Genomic DNA, 27,017 nt, shown 5'->3' with positions numbered 1-27,017 from the left:
AAATAATTTCCATTCCTATATGTTATGGTATTTTAGTCTTTTAAAAGGTTTTAACAGAAAAATCTAGAAAAAATGGATGAAAAAACCAAGTGGTTTGATGGAGGTAACTTCGGAAACCATTAATTAATATTGTCAAACTATTGAGTGACTTAATTAATTTGGTCAAATCTCATAAACGAATTAATTATTTTCACTTGATTTAATCCGGTTACGTTGATGTTGGAGTTCAGCTTAATTTGAATAGATTGGATACGTGTGGAAAAGGTCTTTATTTCAACAGTTAATTTAATTAAACAAAGAAAGATTAGCCATTTGATAAACACTAATCACATTAATCAGATTTTGGTTTATGTACTGTGACAGCCAACACGTCTCATTCCTGTCATGGGTCCCATATAATAATTTACTAAGTATATTTTATTTATTACTTTCAAAAAAAAAATATTTAATTGATCCCTTCAATTAATTAAATAGTTTCTGCTGCCAGCAACATATCCTTGAAAATTAAATCTTAATTTGAACTTGATTTCGCATCCATCCAAGAAGAAGAAAAAGATAAAGGAAATTTAAAAAAAAATAATAATATTTTGCTACAAACAATTGATAGGCATCCAATTGCTTTCGCATCTAATGACGATCTCTCGGAATTTGACTAATTTTTTTTTTTTAAATTCTTGGCAAGGATGAATTATTAGTACTTTAAACTAAAGTGTTGAATATTTCATCTGGACGCGGTGGCATATTTTGTTTGAGCATGTGCTTAGGATTTTAGTTTTATATTTTTTTTGGTATATGGTGTTACTGTTGTATCCTGGTATGAGATTATCGATATTTTGACCAAATTTTTTTACTTAAATTATCCAATTTAGGTTAATCCATTAACATAAATTTAATTTGTCTCTCTTGTTCTAGGTGATAAGTTTACGTCTCTCTTGTTCTAGGTGACAAGTTTCTTTTATTCTCTCTTGTTATATGTCTTTGAACATAAATTTCTTTAATAATAGCATTTGAGATAATGCAGTGGCTAAAAAGAAAGACATAGGGGAAGACTGGTGTAGCAGCATTGAAAACTGATATGAGTAAAGCCTATGACAGAGTTGAATGGCTTTTTCTGGAACAATTAATGTTAAAACTTGGTTTTCATGTTTTATGGGTGAACAAAATAATGGCTATGGTTTCTTCTGTTACTTACAATTTCTTGCATAATGGTAGAAGTTTTGGTCCTATTGTTCCCTCAAGAGGGTTGCGCCAAGGGGACCTGTTGTCTCCATATTTGTTCATTATTTGTCCAGAGGCTCTCTCGGCTATGATCGGGAAGCAAGAGATTCGTGGTCTCATTCATGGGTGTGCTGTCTCGTGAAAAGCTCCGTCTATTTCTCATTTATTTTTTGCCGACGACAGCTATTTTTTCTTTAAAGCCATAGAGAAAGAACCCATAGTTGTTCAACGTTGCTTGTTGACGTATGCAGAAGCGTCTAGGCAGAAAATCAGTTATGATAAGTCCTGTATTTTCTTCAGCGCTAATACTTCCAGCAACGCTAAAGCTATTGTTGCTGGCAGATTACAGGTCTTGCAAGTTAATAATCAAGTGCCAACTTGGGTTTGCCCTCCATTATTGGCCGAAAAAAGAAAGAGGTTTTGACTATGTGGTTGACAAGGTCTGGAGAAGACTGTAAGTCTGGAAGTGGAAGCTCTTGTCTAGAGCAGGGAAAGCACTATTGTTGAAAATTGTGGCTCAGGCGGTTCCTAACTACATTATGAACATCTTCTTCTTCCAGTTGGTACTATTTCTTCGATTGAATCTATGATGAATAAATTTTGGTGGAATCAAAGTTCAGGTTCTAGTATTTATTGGTTTGCATGGAGGAAATTGTGTTGGCACAAACTACATGGAGGACTGGGATTCCGATCTTTAAAAGAGTTTAACATGGCTCTATTAGCTAAACATGGATGGCGCTTGTTGAGTCAGCCTGATTCATTGGTGAGTTGTGTGTATAAGGCGAGATATTATCCCGTTAGCCTTTCTTGTAGGCAAAAAAGGGTAAAATCCCAGTTTTGTTTGGACAAACACTATGGCAATGCAGGATTTATTGAGGGCCGGTTGTGTTAGAAGTATTGATGATGGGCTCTCTACCCTCGTATGGTCGAGCCCTTGGCTCCCTGATGTGAACACATATGTTTCGAGCTTGAATAATACTGATATAAAAGATTTATGGTTCGGGGCCTCATGGATACTATAGAGCAGCAATGGGATATAGAGGTTTTGGAGTCTATGTTCAATGACGGGGATTATGCTCTTATCCTGTCCCGCAATAGCATGGTCTGGAAAAATAAATGTGACTCTCCTTCGACTGTTCTTTTGAAAGCACACCAGGCCCTAAGATAATGACAGAATACCCAGCTGTTACAAGATAAATCAAGACAGATGCCTACTCTCAAGTGTAATATTGATGCTTCTTTCAATTATGTTGATTCTAAGTCAGCATATGCATGGATAGTGCGGGTACCATATGGGATGATGCAAGGGAGGGAAGTCTTGTGCTAGCTCTGTTGCTTTGGAGCATAAAGTGGCTGAAGCTCTTGGATTTCGAGAAGCACTAAGTTGGCTCAAAGGAAAGTTTTGGCAGCAAGTTCAAGTAGAGTTTGATTGTTTGTATTTAGTCCAAGCTATTCATTCCTCTTCTCAGGATTTATCATATTTTGGTTCAATTGTTAATGATTGTAAGGCTCTTTTGTCTGAGCATCAATCTATTTCTGTTTCTTTTATTAAACATTCAGCGAATCATGTGAGCCACCAATTAGCAAAGGCTGCTAGTTCTTTGTCTGGTGAGTTGTGTCCTCCAACTTTTATTTTGGATGCTTTACTCTTTGATTCTAATAATATATAACGCCTTTGCATTTTCAAAAAAAAGTTATCCAATTTAGGTTGGATGTATTTGGAGAGCTTATTAGTTCGGATTAGTGCTTGGATAATTTAAGTTTTTCATGGACATTATAATTTTAATAAAATTAAATTTGTTTTTCCAATCAAAAAGAAAAACTAAATGATGCCCAGTCTAGGTAGTTAAAATTGATGCTTTAATTGCTCTTCAAGGATTTAAATGTAATTTATATTTGAAATTATAATTATATAAGTCTATTTAAATTATAGTACCACTAAGTGTAGAGAGAAAAGAAATTACATGTTTTTTTGTTAGAAAGACTAATACTATATTTTGAATTATTTACAACGAAATTTATTGATAAGACATGAATTTAATGAATAGTTTATACATAGGTGAAGAGTTAAATTTAGAATTAAAACCAAATTATTAGTGCCAAACAATGATTTAAACATGGGGATAATGTTATTTTTTGTGCATAAATTGACGCTCTTTTTCTATTTTAGTGTCTAAATGAAAAATAGTGATAATTGAATGCATGAAATTTATAATTTTTTAAATTTGGTGTCTCCTGATGAAGTGGACAGTTGGATTGTACAATAGAATAAAGTGAGGCCCACTTTTATCTAAGTGTTCACTTACATGGCTTGATAATTAATTCACGTAAGCGGTCTAACGCGGCAAATATGATTAATTTACCATTTTAACCTCTTTTGTTATAACTAAAACAACAAATCCCCGAAAATCCCTAACCTAATTCACTGTCATTTTATATTCTTTCTCTCTCTCTCTCTTTCAATTCTCAATCCACAATCCACACTTGCAAAATTGAAGTTCCATCTTTTGCTGTGATATTAAAATTCTCTTTCTTAACATCTTTTTATTGTGGTAAACGATGTAGAAATCATCTTTTCTATTTGCAATCACTTCTTCAATCACAAGGAAGAATATTAAGGAAGATGAGATTTATGCCATCATTTTTTTCATCAAATTTCCAAAGATTGCTGAGTGCTCTTGTTGACTCATGACATAGAAAAGTTTATAAAGTTAAGAATTGCATCACTGACATTGATCCAAATAGAGAAAAAGACGAAAAAGAAAGAGTAATAAATTGCTCAAGTTGTCGTAGCAACTATGTCCAATGTTGTGTTCATAGATTTCCAATTTATTTTGTCCTCGTGGTTTTGTAAACTAAAATTCAAACAATTAGAGCAAATGTACTTCTTAATTGAAAGAGGGAGAAGGTTAGCCATAAGTATAAACAAACTGTAGAGCGGAGGCATCAGCTTTTGCCTGGATTCTTGGAGGGTGCCCTTGGTGAGGTTTGCATCTTCGAGATGCAGTGCTTATTTTGCTTCCCTTTGTTCTATATTTTTTCCCTTCCAATCTTCAAGTTGTTTGTGATTTATATTACTTACAATTCATTAGACTCCTCTCTTTCTGTTGTGATATTGAAGGTGAACTGTGGATTGCGAATTGAGAGAGAGAGGAAAAAAAAAGGACAATGATAGTGAATTCGGTTAGGAATTTGGGGAGATTTATTGTTTGAGCAATAATAAATGAGGTTAAAATGGAAAATTAACCCTATTGCCACATTGGACTGCTTCCGTGGATTAATTATCAGGCCATGTAAGTGGACACGTAACCAAAAGTCGCCTCATTTCGTCCTATTATACAATTAGGTTGTCCACTTATTTAGGAGACACCGAATTGAAAAAAATTATAAGTCCAAGCACTCAATTGTCACTATTTTCTATTCAAATACCAAAATGAAAAAAAAAATGCAAATTTAGACACCAAAAATAGCATTATTCCTTTAAACATGGTTTTTCTACCACTTTTATTTCATAAAATAAAAAAGTAAGATTGTCTTTATGTGTAAATATTACATTAAATAAATTAATTCTGATTTCTTTTTCTTTAAGTTTTGAGTATGAAAAATTATCCATGACCAATATAATGCAAGTGATAGATCTAGAGAGTTTTTCTTTCTTTCGCTTTATTGAAAAGTTTTTTTTTTATTATTTTTTTTATAGATGAGAGATCAAATGGACTGGAATAATATTATGAGCTATACAGCAAAGACAACTCTCCCCTTTGAATAACATTCAATAAATTGGTGATAATTTTTACGATGGAAAAGACTAAAACTTGAGATCACTCACTCCTTACATTTTCTACAAGAGATAAGAAAATCAACCTAACCACACCTGATTGGCAATTTTATTGAAAAGTTACCTTATCATTATTCAATCCCAAAATAATTCAGCTTTCTGATATCATTGGATAAGCAATTCAATGGCTAAATATTTATATTTTCCATATGAAAATCAAGATTTAAATATGATACTCACTTTACTAAAATTTATTCATAACAACAATGCTTGTTAGAACTCATTCTCTCTTAATCAAATCTTTCGAATTTAAGACTTGAATATGAGAATTGCAATATCACCTCCAAAAAATCATATTCTGCCTTACGAAAAGTTATCCAAGTATGATTAATTTTTGAATTTAAACTCACTTCTTACATACCTAGCATACAGATCGAATTATCCCTATAATATACAAAAAGAAACTCTAGATATGAGTCTATTCCCTGTATGAAAATTGCATTTGTCTTTTCATTGTCACCATAACGAGCCTAAACACTGGCTAATCGAGTCTTAAAATAGGATTATATAGAATTTTGGCCAAAAAAGTTAAAAATTTGACTTTTCACATATTTAATCCAAACTTAAGGGGCACTTTAAGTATTTTCCATAAGATCGGCTATCTTGCTTTGGGGGCAGCTTAATTTGAGTAAAAGTGGACAGATGCGGAAAAGTTCATTCTTGCAATAGTTCAATTTAATTATCTCAAAAAAAAAAAAAAAAAAAAAAACTTAATTAAATAAAGAAAGATTAACAATGTCATGTCATGAACACTATGCACGTTAATCGTACTATCTTGTCCCAAAAAAATAGTCTATCTTTTATTTTTGGTTTGTCCCAAAATTTAATTCACTATTTTTTTTTTTTTACATTATAGTTAATCCTTAAATTATCTATTATATCCTTATTAAATTATCTTATCTTCAATAACCCTCATTAGTTCTTAGTTATTATTTCAATACTCATATGTTATTTAAGACGGACATAATCGAAAAGTTATATGAATAAAATTGTCCTTTAACCATATTTTTTAATTTGTGTGAAAATAAAAAGCGGACTATCTTTTTAGGACAGAGGTAGTATTTAATTTATCATTTTCATTAATTAATTTATCTACGTCATTCCCATATGCATACTATATAATAATTTAGCAATTAATTACTTCTTGATCCCTTAATTAATTAATTATTAATCTGCAGCTAGCAAAACAGTTTCCTTCAAAATTAAACGTTAATTTAAAACTTGATTTTGCATCCTTAAGAAAAAAAAATTATTATTTTATATACACGCAATTGATATGCATCCAATTGCTTTCGTATCTAATGACGGATTTCTTGGAATTTGACCAATTTTGTTAAATAAAAAAAGAAAAAAAAATTTGCTTGGCCAAGATGAATTATTTCTTTAAAATTAAACTTGAAAAATGCATAAATTCACCTATTGAGTTTACATAAAAAATTTTATGTCATTTTTAATTTTTATTTTGATTTGTTGAATACTTTTTAAAAAAAAAAAAAAAAAAATCAACTGCATGATTCCTTGAATACTTAAACTTATAAAATTGCATATATTAAATATTCAACTTGTAAAATTGTGCTATTATATCTATATTTTGCTTAAAAAAATTAAAAATTTTTTAAAAAATTATTATTGTTAGTGTGAAGAAGTTTGTAATATTATCAAAATCTAGTACTTTAGCGGCACAATAAATTCCCTTCAATATTTGAAATATTACAAAATTTTTGTCATAAATTACAGAAGTGAAATTGTGTATTTGGCAAAATTAAAATATTAAAACTTAAAACAACTCAGTTCCATTGGTAGCTCTGTTTTCTTAAAGAAGTAGTAGCAGATACTTTTTGCCGCCATGCACAGAGTATTTCACATTTTCCTTAATGCCAAAGGCCACTTAGAAGATCCACAAATAATTAAGTATGAGTAATGTGATTACTTTAATTATTTTTTTTGGTAGGCATCACTCTATTTTTTTAGATTAATCTGTCACCGAATTGAAAAGTATAAAAATTTTGATCCTCTGTTATAAATCGCTTTTTGAAAATCAAATTTATACTTTCACTATTGTAGAATCGAAGTTGTTTAATACCCGACCAGACGACTAATATACCATTAGTTGCAAATTGTAATATATATATATATATATATATATATATATATATATATATATATAAACACCTCAATCAACACGATCTTAATTTAATAAGAATGAACACGGAAATCTTATACGCTAACATTTTATTCATAAAATTTTAAATTATGAATATTTTTATATCATTGTAGGTTTCCACCCATTCAAATCCAACTAGAACTAAAACCAGATATATTTTTATAACATATCGACTAATATTAATTACTTATGAATTTTGTTTTCTTTTGGTTTAAGTTTTGACTTTTGACTATGAAAACTTATCCATGACCATATATAATGCAGCTCATAGATATAGTGATTTTTTACTTTTGAAAAGTAACCTCTCTTTTTTTTTTTTTTTTTTTTTTTTTTTTTCCTGAAAATAAAAGTTGCATTGACCTTTATATTACTTCTCTCATAAAAATTTAACTACCTACTACCACTGGATTAAATTCAATGCCTAAATATTTATTTTATCATAAAAAAAAAAAAATCAGAGATTCAAATATGACACTCCCTTTATTTTCCTCTCTATATTATTTATATACATTTCCTTTTTCTTTTCTTTTTATGCATTTCAACTAAAATCTATTCGATATAGATTTATAGCTATATATTAATTATCAGTGTTAAGGTAAGGTGAGAGTACAAGTGGTATCAGGATGTAGAGATATAAAATTAATGTTTATTTTTATTAAATTTTAATAATTTCCCCTAACTAATGTGAATTATACACCATACTTCAAATAAAATTCCTTATAAATTTCAATAATTTCCAATCTCAACCACTCAACGGGCTTAGAGAATTTTCCTTGTAACATCTTCTAGATGTTTCATTATGGTTAAACATCTACAAGAACGAATAATCATCGCACAAAAACATATTATTCTAGGAGAGAATAACTTATTTAAATTTCGTTTATAAGTCTAAATAAAAGAAAAATATGTGTCTTTTTGAAAAACGTGGATATTTTTGACTATTCATAGAAAAATAAAATGATATATGTAAATAATTGTTTTAAAAAATTTGTAATTGGTATAGTGCATTGGTGGTTTATAGACTAGGCAAGTTTTATCCGTTTACAAATCTTAATGGATAAAACTTATCTACGTTCTATCTATGAATCATACACAGACGAAATTAATAAAAATATAATAAAAATAAAAATTTTTCCTATTTTTAGTTTTTCCAATAAATGTCGAAAAATCTTAATTTAAAAACATAAATCAGTGACGGAGGTAGACTTGCCCCTAGCCTCTATAAAAACACTGAGTGATTCATTTGCTTGTTGATTTCTTGGTAACTTAGTCGTATTATTCTCTTTCACTAATGCCATTGGACTTCAATTCAAGTCATAACCTTAACAAGCTTTTATTTTTATTTTTTTTGAAGGATATCTTATTTTTATTTGTTCTTTATAAATTAGAATAGAGATTAGCCCTATTTTTCTTTTTGAAAATCCTATTTTCTTTTCAGATAGTTTACCTATAAAAACTATTGAAGAAAAGTAACTATTTATTTATAATTCAATTGTTTATTATTGATTATTTAATTAAAACTTAACAAGTTGTAAAAACTTTAGAATTATAAATTCAGTGAATAAATATATGGTATTCAATTTATTTAAATAGATTGATTTAACATCATAACTTATGGTCAAATTTTAATATTTTAAAAATAATATCAAATAAAATTGATCAAATTTTAAATTTATTTAAAGTTGATTTTTTTTTTTTTTACTTTAAATGATGGACTATGTTGTATTTTCGTAATTTCATTTGCTTTACTAAGTATTTTAAAAACAATATTTTAAAATTTTTAAAACTTAAAGAAATAGTTCTTTTAATAATAATTTAAATAAATTTATCAAACAAATTCTAACATGTAATTTAAAATTAATATTTTTAAGATTATGGTAAATTATAATTTCATGTAGTTTTATGACAGACTATATTTTTCTAGTACGTCAACATCAAAGTCAAATTGTATATATATTTTCAATATTAAGTCATTTATTTTGAGGTACAAATTATAAATATATGAAATGCAATAAAAATAAAATATATGAACTAACTCTACATATGCTCATTAAAATACTTTACAGAATATTGAATTTTACAATAATATATTTAAAATTTTAATCACTAGTAATTATTTTCATTATAATTAGTATAAAAGTTTTAGAAAGTTATTTTTATTTTTCTATTGAAAGTTATTATTTATATTAAATATCTTTATTATTTTGTGGTTATTTATACTATTTTCATTGAAAAATTTTGATTATATAATATATATTAACTCGTATGAAATGATATTTTCGCCCCTGACAAAAAATTCTGGCTCGTCACTGCCATGGACTCGGCCTAGGAAACTCATTGTCAGCCTTTAATGCTTTGTATAAAGGTAACCTAAGGTCAATAGACAAAGTTTTTTTTTTTTTTTTTTTTTTTTTTTTTTTTTTTTTTTTGTGACATTAGGTCAATAGACAAAGTTGATAACGGACAAAGCTCTCTAAATTTGAATTCAATAGTCCGACCACCATTGTTGACCTTTCTTTCATAAAGTCATCCTTCGTATGCTTTGCTTTCCATAGTTACTTCCCACATGAAATCTTTATAAACATTTCTTCTGATATCCAGACCATAACTCGACTTGTATAAAAGCAAATTCCCTCTTCTCGACTTGCTATCATAAATAACAGATTTTCTTCTTCCTTAGTTTTCTTTCAAGAACTAAAAATGGATATTATTTCTGTCCCATTTACAGGCACATGGAAGAGATACTGGAGAAGAAAGCGTTACCAAAGAATCGATGGAGGAATAAGAGGAACAAAGAATATGAAGGTAATAAGAATTGGAGATCGAGGAAGTCCGAAAAGGGGTTGGAAGATAAGAACTGCAGCGAAGCTGAGAATTTTAAAAGCTGTTACTTCTCCATTAAAGCTCATAGGGAAGCTTAAAAGTGCTTATGTTAATATGATGCTTAATTTGGCTGGAAATGATAGTGTTTTTGGAAATAAAAGAATTCCAAAAGCAAGGCAAGTTCCTATTGCTGCTTATTCTAATGAAGAATTTGAGGCTAGACTTGTTTTTGAGATTTATAAAGCCTTGAAAGCAACTCAGTAGATGATGGAGATGGCTCATCAATCCTTGTGGCCTGGTTTATTTGGGCAGCAAGGAACCGGTTTTTTGGTCGGCATGCAGTTGATAATGCTCCACAGAGAATTGTTAGCAACTCGATAAAAGTTATTGAGTGGCGCTAGCACTACGAAGGAAGACTAATGGATGGTATGTTTAAAGTCTTATATCCATGTTTAAATGTAATTTGGATGCTGCTCTTTATGGTTGTTCATGTTATGGAAATGTTATTCCATAACAGGAAGATTGGGAAACATCAGAGTCACAGTGGCAAAGAGAGAAATCCTTGGTTTTTGATTGTTTTGTTGAGAAGTGATTAAGTTTGATGTATCTTTTCTAATGAGTAATGATATTTGATTTATTCACTATATAATTCTAGATTGCTTTATTTTTTTATTATTTGCAATTACAGTCTAAAATTGAAAAATTGAACGGAAGTACAATAATGTTTACTGCAATAAACAATCGAGACAAAGTAATGTATTTCGAAAAATAAAATGATAAAATAATTATTTTTAGTAAAATATAGAGATAAAATTATAATTTTTTCTGTATAATGAGGGTTGTTTTGCAGTGGGACTTAGAGAGGTACTGACTTGGATTGGCTTGGACAATTGACTCAACTCAAATCTCTTTTGCTCTCATTCTAATTCCTGCATTAAAATTATATTGTTTATTATATTATATTACAATTTTTATGCTAAAAATATATGGGTTTATTGCAAAACTTTAGTTTTTTTTTGTAAGTAATTTATTATTAATAAATAAATAATGAAAATACTTGCACCAATGCTGTGAGCATTGGTTTTTTTTTTTTAGAATGAAAAGAGAATGTCATCAAGGATTTGAAGTGGCTACTTGATAAAAGATAGTAACTGAATAGTTAAACAATAAATTAAATGCAGGCAGTTCAATATTTGCTTTAGTCAAGCTATCTTGATTTGGAGGTTCTAGCTTAATTAAAATAAGATTGGATACGATGCGGAAAAATTCTTTCTTTCAAAAACAAAAACAAACTAATTTTTTTAATTAAATAAAGAAAGATTAACAATGTCATAAATGCTGTTCACATTAATCATATTTTAATAGCATCTCAATCTTGATTAATTTATGTACTGACAGGCAATATCATATGTGACCCATCTAATAGTTTAGTATTAATTAATTAGCATCTGCCGCCAGCAAAACGCTATTCTTGAAAATTATATATCGATTTAAAACTTGATTTCGCAACTAATTACGGATCTCTCGGAATTTGACTAATTTTGTTAAATACATAAAAAAAAAAATACAGAAAAAACTTCCTTGGCAAAGATGAATTACTGCTTTAGAAGTCTGACCGTGATGGGTAGCTCTGTTTTCTTAAGAAGACTACTACTATTAGGCTGTGCTGGTTACGGTTCTGGTTCGGTTCTCAACAAAAACCGGAACTAGAATCATAATTTTATTTTTTTGATTTTTATTACATGTAGAACCAAAATTAGAACCAAATAACATTAGAACCAGAATCAGAATTGAATCATAATTCGGTACGGATTTAGTTCTGTTTTTTTATTCTAATTCCTCAATTCTAGTTCCAGTTCCCCATTAAAAATTATATTGAACTCAAGTTCAAAAACCAAGTAGTTTTAATTGTTAAATGTTAATTATTAATTATAATTATAATTAACTATACTATTATTAGTTATTAGTTATTACAAAGATAATAATTATTATATTATTTGAATTAATTGTTATAACAACATTAGATATAATACAAATTACACATGTTTTTAGAAATATTGTAATTATAAATTATAATGCTATTAAAACATTAATTAGTTTTAAAAATAATTGTAATTATAGAATTACGATAATAATACAAACTAAAACTATCACTAAAACGCTATAATTAAAGTACTATTAAAATACTAATACATTTATATGACTATTGATTATAATTTTATATAATAATAAATCTGCATAATTATACATATGGCTAGTTATATATATAGAAGTTTAGTAATTCGTAAGTTATAATATAAAAAAAGTTATATAGAAAAAAATGCATGTCTAAATTGAAAATGAGTTAATTTTAGGGCTCTATTTGTTTCCATAAAGTAATTTGTAGGAAGATATTTTTCATAATTTTCTGTTGTTTGAAGCGCTCAGAAAAATAAGTTAACGGAAAATATTTTCCTAATCAAAGGAAAATATTTTTCGAGAGAGTAAAATATTTTTAAGAAAACCAACTTCTCATTTTCGAGAGAGTAAAATATTTTTTGCACATCGTCAAACCTTATAAATCCATATTTTTTAATTTATTAATCATCATAATTACTACCACTAGTCATGATTTACCACCGACCACCACCACCGGCTACCACCATTGGCTACTAGCGGCTTTCATAATTTTTTTTTTTTTTTGCATTCTTTTCATATTTACAATTAAAATTTTTAAAATTATAAAATTTTTATTGCTATTAATATTTTTTATGGTCTTATGAGATTAAAGACTTTAATATTTTTAACTAATTTTCAATATTACAACCAAGCAATAAAAAATATGTCATTTGAAAAATATTTTTCAAGAAAAATGTTTTCTATAGAAATATTTTGAGCAAATTATTTTCATGCAAATTATTTTACGGAAACAAATAGAGCCTAAGTTTTCTTTTTAAATATCAAATTCATTGTTAACTAATAATTAATAAAGTGTATTTCAATTGGTTACTCTTTGAGTCCCATATCATCTTAATATTTATTAGTAAAATAGTAATATGATTTTTAATTTAAATAATAAATAACAAATTTTCTAAAGTTTTAAATTAAATAATATATCAAAAAATTAAAATTATATATTTATTAATTGGTTCTTTGGTTCGATTTGGGTCCGCTGTGGTTCCAATTTGGTTCTTAGTAAGCACCAGAACCAAAATCGGGACATATATTTTTTTTATTCTTAAAAATACTTGTTTTTCGATTTGGATAAGTTCTATGATTCAGTTTGGATCCCAAGAACCATGCACAGCCCTAATTACTATATTACTTAATATTATTTTATTTTCATGAAATAATAATGCATAGACTAAATTACTTCTGAATTTTATTTTTAGCTTGAGCTTTGAGTTTTGACTCAATATAATGCAGCTGATGGATCTAGAGAATTTTTCTTTTCTTTTAAGCTTTTTTTTTTTTTTTTTTTTTTTTTTTTTTGAAAAGTTTCAGTCTCAGTATTTTATTAAATTGACTTTTTATTACTTCTCAAAAAAAAATAAAAATAAAAACTTTATGTTACCATTGGATAAATAATTCAATGGCTAAATAATTTTTTATTTTTTTATTTTTCGGTACAGGCTAAATATTTATTTTATCGTATAAGAAAATAAAAGATTCCCTTTACATTCACCTCGAAATTTTTTATATTTATGTCACTTTTTTCTGACAAAAGAAAAAAAAATCTCAGTATAATCGATTGTTACATCTCAACTAGAACCAATCCAATTATCATAATCATATTTTAATTTTATATCTATATGTGCACTAAAGTAAACTTTATATTCATATTTTTCTTAAAAAAAAAAGAAAAATTCATCTTTGAAATTTTAGTTGATATACTATCATTTCTATTTAGTTGTTAATGCCTTAGCTAGTGGTAAGGTGGGAATAGGGCTGAGCTTGATTTGATACAACCAACCAAATTGAAATAATTTTTAGTTTAATTTGATTTTTACCATATTTGTTAGATTTCTTTTTAATAAAAAAATTAATTTTTATATCAGTTTTATTTGGTTTTAAGTAAAAAAAAAAAATGTAATAAGTGTAATATTATTGTTAATTTTTATTGAATTTCAGTCATTTGCCCTAAATAATGTTGTGAATTTAACAACACTACGTAAAATTAAATTGGTTGTTACCTTAAAAAAAAAAAAAAAGGTTTTAAATTTCAAATATTTCCAATACAAGCAAGCTTATAATATTTTCCTTGCAAGTACTGCTGGTCATCATGATTCATGGCCTGTAATGTGTACGTTTCATTATGGTCAAACATCTAGAAGAACCAATATTTTATTAGTAATAGTTAATAATGATATTGCCCCACAAATTTTTTAAACATTATAATTTATTCTAAAAAACAATTTTTTTTTTTTGGTATTCTATAAACTAAAAACCAAAAATTTTAAAAAACAGAAGGTCAATAAACAAAGTTGATAAGAGACAAAGCTCTCTATATATTTAATGATCCAAACCATTGTTGACCTGTCTTTCATTATCTCTCAGCCTTTATATGCTTTGCTTTCCATAGTTTAGTTACCACGTTAAATCTTGTCAACTCTGCTATCATACCAACAGGTTTTCTTCCTTCTCTATTTTCTTTCAGATCTAAAAATGGAGATTATTTCTGCACCATTTACGGCCACATGGAGGAGATACTGGAGAAGAAAGCGGTACCAAAGAATCGATGGAGGAAGAAAGAATATGAAGGTAATAAGAATTGGAGACCAAGGAAGCCCGAAAAGGGGTTGGAAGATAAGAACAGCAGCCAAGGTTAGAATTTTAAAAGCTGCTACTTCCCCATTGAAGCTTATAGGGAAGCTAAAAAGTATTTATGTTAATAAGATGCTTAATTTGGCTGGAAATGTTGGTTTTTTGAATAATGATAGTGTTTTTGGAAATAAAAGAATTCCAAAAGCAAGGCAAGTTGCTGTTGCAGCTTATTCTAATGAAGAATTTGAGACCAGACTTGTTTATGAGATTTATAAGGCCTTGAAAGCAACTCAGTAGATGATGAAACTTTTGAAGGTTCTTTAGTGGGATTATCTGGTTTTATTCAAGAATGCTTGAACGCAAGGGAAGCTGAAGCTTAAGGACTAAGGGAGGTGCTGGCCTGGGTTTCTTGTGGACTCAACTCTATATTGTAGTCGAAATCGACTCCGAAAGAAGTTTCTCAGAGGTTTTTTTTGGAGTTTGGTACTGTTATTTTGATTGTAAAAAGTTTAATGTGTGCTTGTGTTGGATCAAAGGGCAAGCAAATAGAGCCGCTCAACTTCTAGGGATCTCTTTCTAATGATAGCTTTCCTTGTTTCTGTTTTGGCCGAATGATTCTGCACAATAATAATACTGTCTTTTTTATTTTACTTTTCAAGAAAAGGAGAAATAAAAATATGTTGCTAAAAACAGTTTTCCTATATCAGTAGCAATCCATCTGCCCTTAGAATCCCTATTTCATTGCAAATTGGGCAAAAGTGTTTATTTTTTAACACTAGCAATAGCAAAAACATGATTAACTATGTGAGTGTGCATATATATAACTTTGATTACAATGTCTATAGAATGCTCTTCTTTCTTTTGTTTGGAAAATTAAATTCTTCAGGCTCGAACTTTTATGGAATCTGCGAAAAGGATTTGTAAGGAAGAACTCTTTTATAGAAATGCTTTGTTGTTGTTCTATTTGGATACAGTTTGAGGTGTCCGACAGTTGGTTTAGCTCATTATTATTGGACTAGCACGTATAACTAAGAATAATCAGTACTCTACCTTCCCATCTCTACCTTTCCTTCCCTGCATTCTCTCCCATGCCTTGCTTTCTTCAAACCTACTATCTCCGCCTTTCTCTTTTCTTTCTTTTAAAAGCATTACATAAGCTGGGAGGTCTCAAGCTTGAGATATATGTGAAAGAAAAAATCAATTTAATTACATTTGATAAGAAAAAAAAAAATTAAGATATTTCAATTTTGTAATGCTTATCACTGTGGTATGCCTTAACGTGCTAGTTTTATTTTTATTCTTATCCCTACATCAAAATTATATTTTTTATTATATCATATCGTAATCTTATCTTTAAAAAATGAAAAAAATAGTTGCAGGGTCCCCGCAACTTTATCATATCCTTTCTTTAAATATATATATATATATATATATATATATGGTTAGTGTATTCTTCAACTGCCTTACTGGCATTGGCATTAAATGTTTGTCTTGAATGGTCTTAAGGTGCGATTCCTCACGTCCACCTCATACATTTAAAACTAAGAGACTTCTTCCACTCATAACTGTTGATTTCATTTGTTTTTTTTTTTTTTCCTTTTTCCTTTGTCCGATCTCTCATGATTTATCTATTACCTGCCCCATTCGTCTAAGACTCGCTCCCAACATATATACAGATAGAAATGCTGGTTTGTTTTAGTCATCAATTTTATTTTTATGATCTTATTTTTTTTTCTTTCCTTTAAAAATTCTTATTTCTGTCTCTTTTGAAGAGATATTCATTTTATTTTTTAATAAGAATTTTTATTATTCAATATCAATAATAGGTTTTGTTGATGATGTATCATTTGGCTGTCATTTACCTAATTATCATATATCAATTGAATTTAGTGTTTGTTGTATTTTAACACTCATTATTATTAAGTATCCTCAACATTGAAAATGATGTATTATTATTAAATAAATTAACAATAGATTGGATCAGCACCAATAAATTGTACTATTTTTAAGCGAATTTAATATGCAAAATGAGAAATTCAAAATTTAAAATTGTTATTACAATTAGAAATGTTTTATTTACATACCACCTTCACCTTCAGTTCAAGTATGAATTAATCTCATTCGCATATTTATTGAATTAATATAATTTTTTTATACACGTGTAAAGATGACCACAATTTAGTTTAAATCAAAATCAGGTTCAATTCGGATAGAGAAAAAATCTGAATTACAACCAGTGGTGGAATCAATAATTTCAGACTGATTGAATTTTTTTTTTTTCAAAAGACAAAAATGTAATGAAAAAGTTAGGAGGGAGATTGATGGACCTTCATTTTGATTTTCCAAAATGAAGTAGTGATGCAAAAATAATAAATAAATAATTAACCAATAAATTAAATGCAGGTTGTATAATATTTAGTTTAGTCCAGCTATCTTCTTCTTGGAGGTCAGCTTAATTTGAACAGATCGGATATGTCGATACAATGTGGAAAAATTCTTTCTTTCAATAGTAATTTAATTATCTCAAAAGAATTTAATTTAATTATTTCAAGTTAAAAAAAAATTAGATTGACAATTTAATTAAATAAAGAAAGATTGACAGTTTCATAACATCCTATTCACATTGATCAGATTTTAAAACACAGAGAATCTGCATCTTGATTAATTTATTTACTGTAACAGCCAACAGATCTCATTCCTATCACATGTATCGTATAATAATTTTTTTATTTTATTTTATTGATTCTGCGTTGATAGTTCATTAGATTGATTAATTTAAATTTGCACCGGACAGACCTATAAAGAGATAAAACGCTTTCTCTCGAGTATTTAAAGAGATTCTATATTCAAGATACGAACTCGAAACTTCTGGTAAGAAGAGAATGAATGTCTATCCGATCATTTTACATGTTTATCGTATAATAATTTAGTGATTAAGTATTATTATTGTTCCCTTAATTAATTAATTAGTATCTGCCGAACAATATCCTTGAATATTAAATTTTAATTTAAAACTTGATTTCACATCCATCCAAGAAGAAGAAAAATAAAAAAAGAAATATTTTGTCCACACACAATTGCTTTTGTATCTAATGACGGAGTTCTTGGAATTTGACTAATTTATTTTTTAAATAAATAAAAAAAAAACTTGCTTGACAAGGTTGAATTATTACTTTAAAATTAAATATTGAATATTGAAACAATTAAATCTGATGGTGATTTGTAGCCCTGTTTTCCTAAAAAGACTACTACTGTTAGATCCCTTTTTGCCGCCATATATTGAGTATTCTTAGAATTTTCTTTGTACGAGATACGACAACTAATAAACAAAGTGCAATGTGATTAATTTAATATAATACGGATCTCAATATTCATTTCTGAAAATTGCAAGTTTTAATTTTATTTATGAAAATTTAAATTAAAATACTAAATAATACACATGTAAATTTAATTATTTATTTAAATCAAATTATAATCAAAATCAGATTTGGTGATTTCAATTATTTAATTTGATCATAATCTTCAATTCTAATTGCGGTTTTCTCAAAGTTTATTCATTTTCTTTAAATCGATTCCCAAACAGACTTACAGTATTTTCCTTGCAAAGACTGCTGGTCATTATTAATTGTGGTCAACCATCTAGAAGAACCAATATTTAATTAATAATTATAATCACTGTCGCACGCATTTTTTTAAACGTAATCATTTATTCTGCAAAATTTTTTATTTAAAACGTAAGGTTTATAACAAACAAAGCTCTCTATATTTGAATTTCGTGGTCCAACTGCCATTGTTGACCTGTCTTTCATCATCTCCTTGGCCTTTATATGCTTTGCTTTCCATGGTTTACTTCTCAACTGAAACCTTTTAAACCACAATCCAGACTTGTATAAAAACCAAATCTTTCTTCTCCACTTGCTATCATAAACAACAGGTTTTCTTTCTCTCTGTTTCTTTCAGGAACTAAAAATGGATATCATTTCTCTACCATTTACAGGCACATGGAGAAGATACTGGAGAAGAAAGCGATACCAAAGACTTGATGGAGGAATAAGAGGAAGGAAGAACATGAAGGTAGTAAGAATTGGAGATCGAGGAAGTCCGAAAAGGGGTTGGAAGATCAGAACAGCAGCGAAGCTGAGAATTTTAAAAGTTGTTACTTCTCCATTGAAGCTTATTGGGAAGCTGAGAAGCGCTTATGTAAATATGATGCTTAATTGGGCTGGAAATGATAATGTTTTCGGGAATAAAAGGATTCCAAAAGCAAGACAAGTTCCTATTGCTGCATATTCTAATGAAGAATTTGAGACCAGGCTTGTTTATGAGATTTATAAGGCCTTGAAAGCAACTCAGTAGATGAAGAAGATGATGGATCAATCCATTTTGTGTAAAGGTGATAAGAGTATAGATTTAGCTACTTCCTTTATTTTTTGTCTTTAATTTTTTCTTTTTTGGTCTTTAATTCCTTTAATTTTAGGAATTAGTTCCAAGTTATTGCCTTTATCCCATGGAAAGCTTGGGATATCTTGTATGTTTATTTTTGTATGTTTATTTTTCCTTGTAATGCTGCTTTTTAATTTTTAATTAATGTTTATGTTAAAATTTTGTGTCATTAGCTAGCTGAAAAATTGTATATTTTTTTTTCCTAATCGGATTACTGTCTTGTTCCATAATGTTCCATAATACTTATTACGTTTGAGAAAATTGTTTATTTTAAGATAGTTGTTATATTTGTAGTTTCAAAGAGTAATAAATGAATTTATCTATGTTTAACCTTTATATATAACCAATAATTATTATTTCAATTTTAATGGTTTTCTTAGAGAATTAATATTAAATTAAGGATAATATAGTCAATTTACTCAATAATTTATTGTGATTTAGATAAATTTAATGATTTTTTTAAAAGACATGAAATTTCAAATATGACAAATATCATAGAACAAATGTAGTATCATATTGATAAACTATATATGCCCCATGTTACCAATAATGGGTCTGGTATTTAATGCTCCCAGGGCATGGAAATAAATAAACCTATAAATATTTCTATCTTAGTTTATCATGTACTAGCTAGTTATATTAATTTTAGCCCAAGTTAAGTCAAGCACAAGCAATTAGGAATATTTCACAAGTTGAAATAAATAAAAAAGAAAATGCAAATAACTATTTAGCTCTTCAAGTTTGATCATAATTATAATTTTACCTCTCTTGTTTGAGAAATATACTCATTAATACTTGAGGTATAGCTAGCCATGTTAATTATTTAATTTTTCTAACTAAAAAGTATCATTTTAAGGTTAAACTATTTGCAAATAATATTTAATTATTTGGTGATTCACCTTGTAATATTTCATTATTTAGTCATTCATATTAAATATAGATATTTGCTCGAAACTATATTCCCAATAGTATATATATACATATATACATATTATGTTAGGTTGTTCAATCCTTTAGGATATATAGTCTATGCATGTATAAGACTAGTTTATATTTAATTACTCCTCTAAAGGTTAAAAGCATATGAGAAACACCCTATTGATGTGAAGATCACATTTATATTTTATATTGTGATTACATTAAGTAAGTCTTGATTTATTAGATTAATGTCATAACATCGTCAAATTATAAAATATTTTGTAGTATGATAAATGCAAATTTTTAGTCATTTTATATATAATTAATTAATAAAATAACATTGACAAATTATATTCTTTATATTAAAGAGAGAAGAAAAATACTATTTTTAAATGTTAATTGTAAGACATGTTCATTATATTTATTTTAATCTAAATAAAAATTTTTATATTAACATTATATAAATAAAAAATTAAATAAATATATAACGAGTAAAAAAAGACATGCAACACAAGCGTCATAAAAAATTGATTACTAAAACGTCAAATTTTATATAACAGAACTTGAGCCGGAAAAAATAATTGAAAAATAAATATATTCAATCGAAGGACACGAACTAAAACTAAAGCATGAATGTTTTAAACATATAATTCATTCCAAAGTCCAATTTTTACGAAGCATAAAGTCAATAAACAAACTTGATAATAGACAAAGCTGTCTCTATATCTGAATTTCATGGTCCGACCACTATTGTTGACCTGACTTATATTATAATATAAGACTTTAATTATATGCTTTTGTTTTCCACGTTTTACTTGCTTCCCACGTGAAATCTTATAGACATTTCTTCTGATGCCCTACCATTTCGCGACATGTATAAAAATCAAATCTTTCTTCTCCACTCTGCTATCACAAACAACCGGTTCTCTTCTTTCTCTGTTTTCTTTCAGGAACTAAAAATGGACATTATTTCTGCGCCATTTACAGGCACATGGAGAAGATACTGGAGAAGAAAGCGATATCAAAGGCTTGATGGAGGAATAAGAGGAAGAAAGAATATGAAGGTAATAAGAATTGGAGATCGAGGAAGTCCGAAAAGGGGTTGGAAGATAAGAACAGTTGCCAAGATAAGAATTTTGAAAATTGTTACTTCTCCATTGAAGCTTATTGGGAAGCTGAAGAGCGCTTATGTTAATATGATGCTTAATTTGGCTGGAAATGTTGGTTTGTTGAATAATGATAGTGTTTTTGGAAATAAAAGGATTCCAAAAGCAAGGCAAGTTCCTACTTCTGCATATTCTAATGAAGAATTTGAGGCTAGACTTGTTTATGAGATTTATAAGGCCTTGAAAGCAACTCAGTAGATTGAGACGATGGATCAATTCTTACTGTGTAAACTGTAAAGGTGTGAGTGTAGATTTAGCTAGTTCCTTTATTTATTTTTTACTGGGTTCTGATTCCTTTAATAGTAGGAATTAGTTCCAAGTTCTTGCCTTTATCCCATAGAAAGTTTGGGAAATAATGTATTGTATTTTTGTTTTTGCTTGTAATTTTCCTTGTTTAATTTTTATTTTTATTTTAAAAAATTTATTTCGTTAGGTAACTGGAAACTTCTAGTTTTTTTTTTCTTTTGTTATTTTTTTTAAATTAAATTATTTTATTGACAAACGGGTCCAACCGTCTAACCCATTTAGCAACATTGTCCTGCATGAAATAATGAACTCTAAATAGCCATTGTTGAATTAAACAAGAACTTATATATCCCATTGTTTTGGTGTGTGCACTATTTGGTTTTTATCGGAAAAATTAAACCCGACGAATGGAATTTAATTATTTTGATAAGAAAATTTTAGTTTTTGATTATTGTTAATTTATATAAATTTTTTTTAATTGTTAGTTCGGTTATTTCAAAAACAATATAACAGAAATATTGAAGTTTTATTAATCAATATATAAGAAATTAGTTTTTATTACTATCACATAATATATAGTTTTAAATTACTTTTCATCAGTAACATTTCAACAAAATTATGTATATCTTATTAATAATATATTTAAAAATCAATTACTGGTATTTAAATTATTCAATATATAGTTTATTATTAGTTTTTTCTAATAAGAGTTAATTACTGAAGAAAAAGTAGTTTTTCATTATATCATGATGAAGAGGCTAAATTGTAGTAATATTTGTTAATATTAACAAAGCCTAAACCTTGGGCGTTGTCCTTTGACCCACGCATGGTCCTAAGCAGTAAGCACTGTGGACTATTTGTGAGTAATTGTGTCTTGATGTGGGTGAGTGTAGCACTAAGACTAGGCCGGGCTAGTCCGATAAGCCCAATAAGAATGCATGTACATATACCAATTTCAATTTTCTGCAAAAGAAACAGCATCTATATATAACATCTTCCTTAATACCGTGACACGTGGAAGAAATTAAAATCTTTTTGACTTTTTGACTTTTGTCGACACCTTGGTTATAAAGACATAAAAGTAAATTAACTAAACTTTATAAAATTGTAATTATGTTGCATCTGTCTCAACTGCTTGGCGAAAGAATTTAGATTATTGTATTATTAAATTTTCAGTTAAAAAAATGAATACAAGAAATAAGAAAAAAAGCACAATTTTTTTTTTTTTTTTAAATGGATATGTTTGGGCCATCCATGGGCTCTCTGCAGGCCAGGTGGAGCTTGAATATTGGAAACCCGTAGATTTTGTTCGAAGTCGAGGCAGTCTGAGCCGAATGAGTTTGGGGTGGTTCAATCGGTCTGGTTTAAATTAAATTAGAGCAATATAAACCGAATCAATTATAAATTTTAAGAATCAAATCAAATCAATTAGCATATAAAATTAAATAAATCAAACAAAATCAAACCAAACCAAACCAGTTTAATTCAACTTTTTAATTATCTTGAGGTTTTAAAATTTTTTAGACCAAAAAATTTAAATTTTTTGTACTGAAGCTAAAACAAAAAATACGTAAAAATCAAACTGAACTGATTTAGTTGGATTGATTTGACCGAACTTTGTCTAGCCCTATAGGAAGCACTTGAACATAAACAGATCTAATTGTGATTGGCTCACAGGGAACAAGTAGGACCTCCAATAGAAAGAGCTTCCTCAGAAATCAATATTTGGTCGAATTGTATATTCAATGGTGGGTTCTGATAGAAACTTAAGATATCCCAGCTGCTTAAATCCTATCAAGCCATGAACCAAACTTCAAATTTTAACAATGGTCCTAGCCTCTTAGCATCTTTCTATTTCCCCATTTTCGATTTTGACATTTTGCAATTTAATCATTAAACTTTTCCAAACACTAATAAAATTACCAAGACAAAGAAACTGGCCAGAGAATCAAGAAACCTGATTAATCAGAATCAGGAAAACTGGAAAAAAAAAAAGAAAAAGAAAAGGAAGAAGAAGAGTACATAAGAATTTGTGGTAGTTGGTTATATAACTAAGACATTACGCATTTTATCCTTTTAGATTGGAGGAGGGCCATAGTTAGTTAAAGTAGTGATAAGGAAGCAACTATACATTTATATATAATAAATAATTAATCATTAAACCTTCCTTAAAATATAACTTGAAAACTATGCCTTAATCCACTCATGATAGCTATATCAAACCTTCTAAGTTCAAACAAACCCACACCACTTTTATCTTCTCATCACATTCTTCCATACCACGCCATTCCCTTCCATTCCCTTCCCTTCCCTAACTAACCTCCCTTTAGTTTCCTTCTATTCTAACTAATAATTAAATATTTTTTATATTTTAATTATATATATATGTATATGTAGAATTTATCATTTATATATCTGCCCACATGTGCCTCTCTAACTGCTTTCTTTTCTGTTAGATTTTTAACAACGGTTTTGAGGTATTTGGCGGGAAGGAATTCCCCACTCCGACTCTTTGGAAAGTTTCTGATGTGATTTAGCACTTGATAGCATCATAGGCTTAAACCAATCCAATACTCCTCGTATTTATCATTCTAAATACAACTCATCAGAAACTTTCCATCGTCTTATCTTACAGTGTACCCATCCACAGTGGATTCACCCTTCTCCATTGTTTCTTTCTTGCACCCCATAAAACTCACTCCAGCTACCATTTTCTCTCTCTCTCTAGACAATCCTTCGCTGCTCAAGTAATCATTTCTCTCTCCCTCTCTGTTTCTCTCTATAACTTCTTAGGTTTGGTTTCGCGTTATTGATATTTATCTGTTTTGTTTTTTTGTTTGTTTGCAGTTATATACTTTAATATCATCGACAATGGAGAAAAGGGCATCGCCTCCGTTGGATCAAATAACCGTCTCTCCCGCCTCAAAATCACCGCCGCTGCCTTCATCTCCACCGTCTGATAATCGCACTCAACAATTCGCCTCGACTTTCACCACGCTGTATCACTCCATTTTCCCGCCAAAACCATCGCCGCTTCCATCATCTCTCTCCTTCTCTATAACTCCATCCACTTCCTCTCCGTCCTCTGCCGCCACCACTGACGACTTCGACATTGAGCATCAACTTCACCAGGCGCGCCTGATTTTGGAGTATCAGGAGCTCTGCGACCACTACGAGCTCTCTCTCGATCGTCTTCAAGCTCTCACGACAGAGATCGAATCACTCCGTCAAGAGAATACAAATCTCAGACTGGCCAATAACGACCTGGTCAAGCTTCTTAGCCTCTCCTCACAGGCCGCGATTCAGAGCCGCTTTAACAGTCGGGAGATGGTTGAACCAAGCAGGTTCGAGAGGAGGAATGGGGAGCGAGTCACGTTGCCAAAGAGCATCTCTGTCCGGTCTAGCGGTTATCTCAAACTGAATCGAGCCGATAATGCAAGCAATGGTGATCAGAGTAGCACCTCAACTCGGTCCCGAGTCGCGAGTCATCACGATCAATTCGTTTCTGGACTGGTGCGTTAGATATTTCCTCTCTCTTTTTAACAGAATTTCCAATATTGCACCGCCACGTCAACTGTATTTTTCGATTGTCGATTCCTCCGGTCGAGCCGTCATGTTAGAATACTTCCAGTTCGTTTGATTTACTGATCTTTTTATCAGAACCGTTGATCAAAAACAATTTTGTTACAATGTATATATGCAGGTGCAGCAGCGAGTCTGTGTGCCAGGGGGAGGCAAGGGGGATAATCCTGCAGTGGAATTGGAGGTGTTTAACCAAGGGATGTGGAAAACAGAGCTATGCAACAAATGGCAGGAGACAGGCGCGTGTCCTTATGGCGACAATTGTCAATTCGCTCACGGCATAAAAGAACTCCGTCCAGTTATAAGGCATCCAAGGTACAAAACTCAGGTTTGCAGAATGGTTGTTGCCGGCCAAGCATGTCCCTATGGTCACAGGTGCCACTTTCGCCACTCTCTCACTGAGCATGATAGGCTAATGGGCCCACGTTGATCTAAGGGAAGGAAATGCAAAGATTAAGTAAATGCCAAAGGGGATGTATATATGAAGATGAACCTAATCGTATATAACAACATGGAAAATTTAAAATAATAATGAAAGAACTGATAAATGAGGAATATATAAAATACATTAAAAATATATAATAAATAGTAAAAAAAGGGTAATTCAGGGTTGGTTGATAAATTTTTGTAAGCGAGAGAAATTGTTTGTTATAGGGAAGTATTTCTGCATTCTGATATGAATTGAGCCGGTTGGGTGACTCTATGTAATGATGATATTTTGTTGTGCAATGCTACGCAACCTTCACTTCAAGTTAGTTATTTGTATTCTCTTTGTGATCTCTCTCACTCTAACACACCACGCACACACAGTCAAATTAAATTATAAATATTTGGATTTGTTGTGGACGTGTAAAGATATCAATGTTATTGTTGCATTTTGTCAATTTTGATGTTGATTGTGGGAGGGAATGTGTTGTTACATCTTTTCTAATGCCTCTCAGTATCAATATTTTAAGGTTTTAGTATTAAATGATACGTGAAACGCATGGATTTGGAAATTTATATTATACGTCATCTTTAATGTGACAAAAAAACGTAGATCACATTTTGAATAAAATGTTTAATCTGGTCTACTACGTATGAAAAAAAAAACAGCTAATTGGAAAATTTTTCTACTCATAGACCAAAATAGTAAAAATAAAAAAATCACTGTTCATTAATATACTTTTAATTGTTAATTTTCAAAAATACTTTTAATACACTACAAAAGAAAATAATATTCAAATTAATTTACTTCTTAAAAAATTGAAAGTAGAAGTAATTATTATTATTATAATTTACTTCTTAAAAGAATCAAAGTAGAAGTAAATTCTAATTGCAGATGCCAAGATTTGTTATCTGAATTTACAATTATTTATGTAAAACAAAATGAAGTAAATAGAATTTATTCTATTAAAATTTTATGGTTTAATTCTCATCATTCATTTAATCAATCTATGTAATTATCAATGACATAAATAGTAGATCCTTTTTTTCTTAATATTTTTTTAGATACTAGAGGAAGGGATGGAATCCAGAAAGAAAACATAAGAAATAGATTAACTAGGCACTAGTCGAGGCCATGAAGTGCCACAACGGTCCCATCTAATTAAATCCAAAACAGCAGCAGGAGGTTGATGATGTATACTCCTCCTAACAGGTGCAACAACCACAAGATCTGCCATGCCATCAGCCACTTGGTTCGCCTCTCGGTAGCAATGCCGTAAAGAAACCCTCTAGTCCCTCCTAGCCAACAGCTCTCTAATGAGGGAAAGCACATTAACAAAACGTCCATTAGAACAATCCTGCTTCAAAACCAGGTCAATAGCCATCTTTGAGTCCACATAGAGAATATTAGCTTGTTAGTAAGTTACATATGTATGAAACAAGATTGGAA

At 29.3% G+C, this 27,017-nt stretch overlaps 5 protein-coding genes across 5 annotated transcripts; all 5 read left to right on the top strand.

Annotated features, from left to right (window-relative positions):
* Window positions 1-9,791: 9,791 nt before the first annotated feature.
* Window positions 9,792-10,692, top strand: LOC105638774 (uncharacterized). The gene has a single exon (XM_012222637.4). It carries the CDS (start codon window positions 9,921-9,923, stop codon window positions 10,305-10,307), a length of 387 nt encoding a protein of 128 aa, XP_012078027.1. The 5' UTR covers window positions 9,792-9,920; the 3' UTR covers window positions 10,308-10,692.
* Window positions 10,693-14,534: 3,842 nt separating this feature from the next.
* LOC149497053 (uncharacterized) lies at window positions 14,535-15,332 on the top strand. The gene has a single exon (XM_089720589.1). The coding sequence runs from the start codon at window positions 14,688-14,690 to the stop codon at window positions 15,081-15,083; it is 396 nt and encodes a 131-aa protein (XP_089576715.1). The 5' UTR covers window positions 14,535-14,687; the 3' UTR covers window positions 15,084-15,332.
* A 3,271-nt stretch (window positions 15,333-18,603) lies between these two features.
* On the top strand, window positions 18,604-19,397 carry LOC105638776 (uncharacterized). The gene has a single exon (XM_012222640.3). It carries the CDS (start codon window positions 18,756-18,758, stop codon window positions 19,140-19,142), a length of 387 nt encoding a protein of 128 aa, XP_012078030.1. The 5' UTR covers window positions 18,604-18,755; the 3' UTR covers window positions 19,143-19,397.
* Window positions 19,398-21,034: 1,637 nt separating this feature from the next.
* LOC105638777 (uncharacterized) lies at window positions 21,035-21,906 on the top strand. Its single transcript, XM_012222641.3, has one exon. The coding sequence runs from the start codon at window positions 21,107-21,109 to the stop codon at window positions 21,509-21,511; it is 405 nt and encodes a 134-aa protein (XP_012078031.1). The 5' UTR covers window positions 21,035-21,106; the 3' UTR covers window positions 21,512-21,906.
* A 2,052-nt stretch (window positions 21,907-23,958) lies between these two features.
* Window positions 23,959-25,892, top strand: LOC105638778 (Zinc finger C-x8-C-x5-C-x3-H type family protein). The gene is made up of 3 exons (XM_012222642.4): window positions 23,959-24,306; window positions 24,407-25,072; window positions 25,263-25,892. The coding sequence occupies exons 2-3, from the start codon at window positions 24,431-24,433 to the stop codon at window positions 25,569-25,571; spliced, it is 951 nt and encodes a 316-aa protein (XP_012078032.1). The 5' UTR covers window positions 23,959-24,306; window positions 24,407-24,430; the 3' UTR covers window positions 25,572-25,892.
* The last annotated feature ends 1,125 nt before the right edge of the window (window positions 25,893-27,017 follow it).

This window comes from Jatropha curcas, chromosome 4 (assembly GCF_041381405.1).
Source record: "Jatropha curcas cultivar XTBG-Jc1 chromosome 4, XTBG_Jcur_1.0, whole genome shotgun sequence".
NCBI lineage: Eukaryota > Viridiplantae > Streptophyta > Magnoliopsida > Malpighiales > Euphorbiaceae > Jatropha > Jatropha curcas.
The sequence above is the reverse complement of the archived record's forward strand: the minus strand, read 5'-3'. Positions and strand labels throughout refer to the sequence as shown.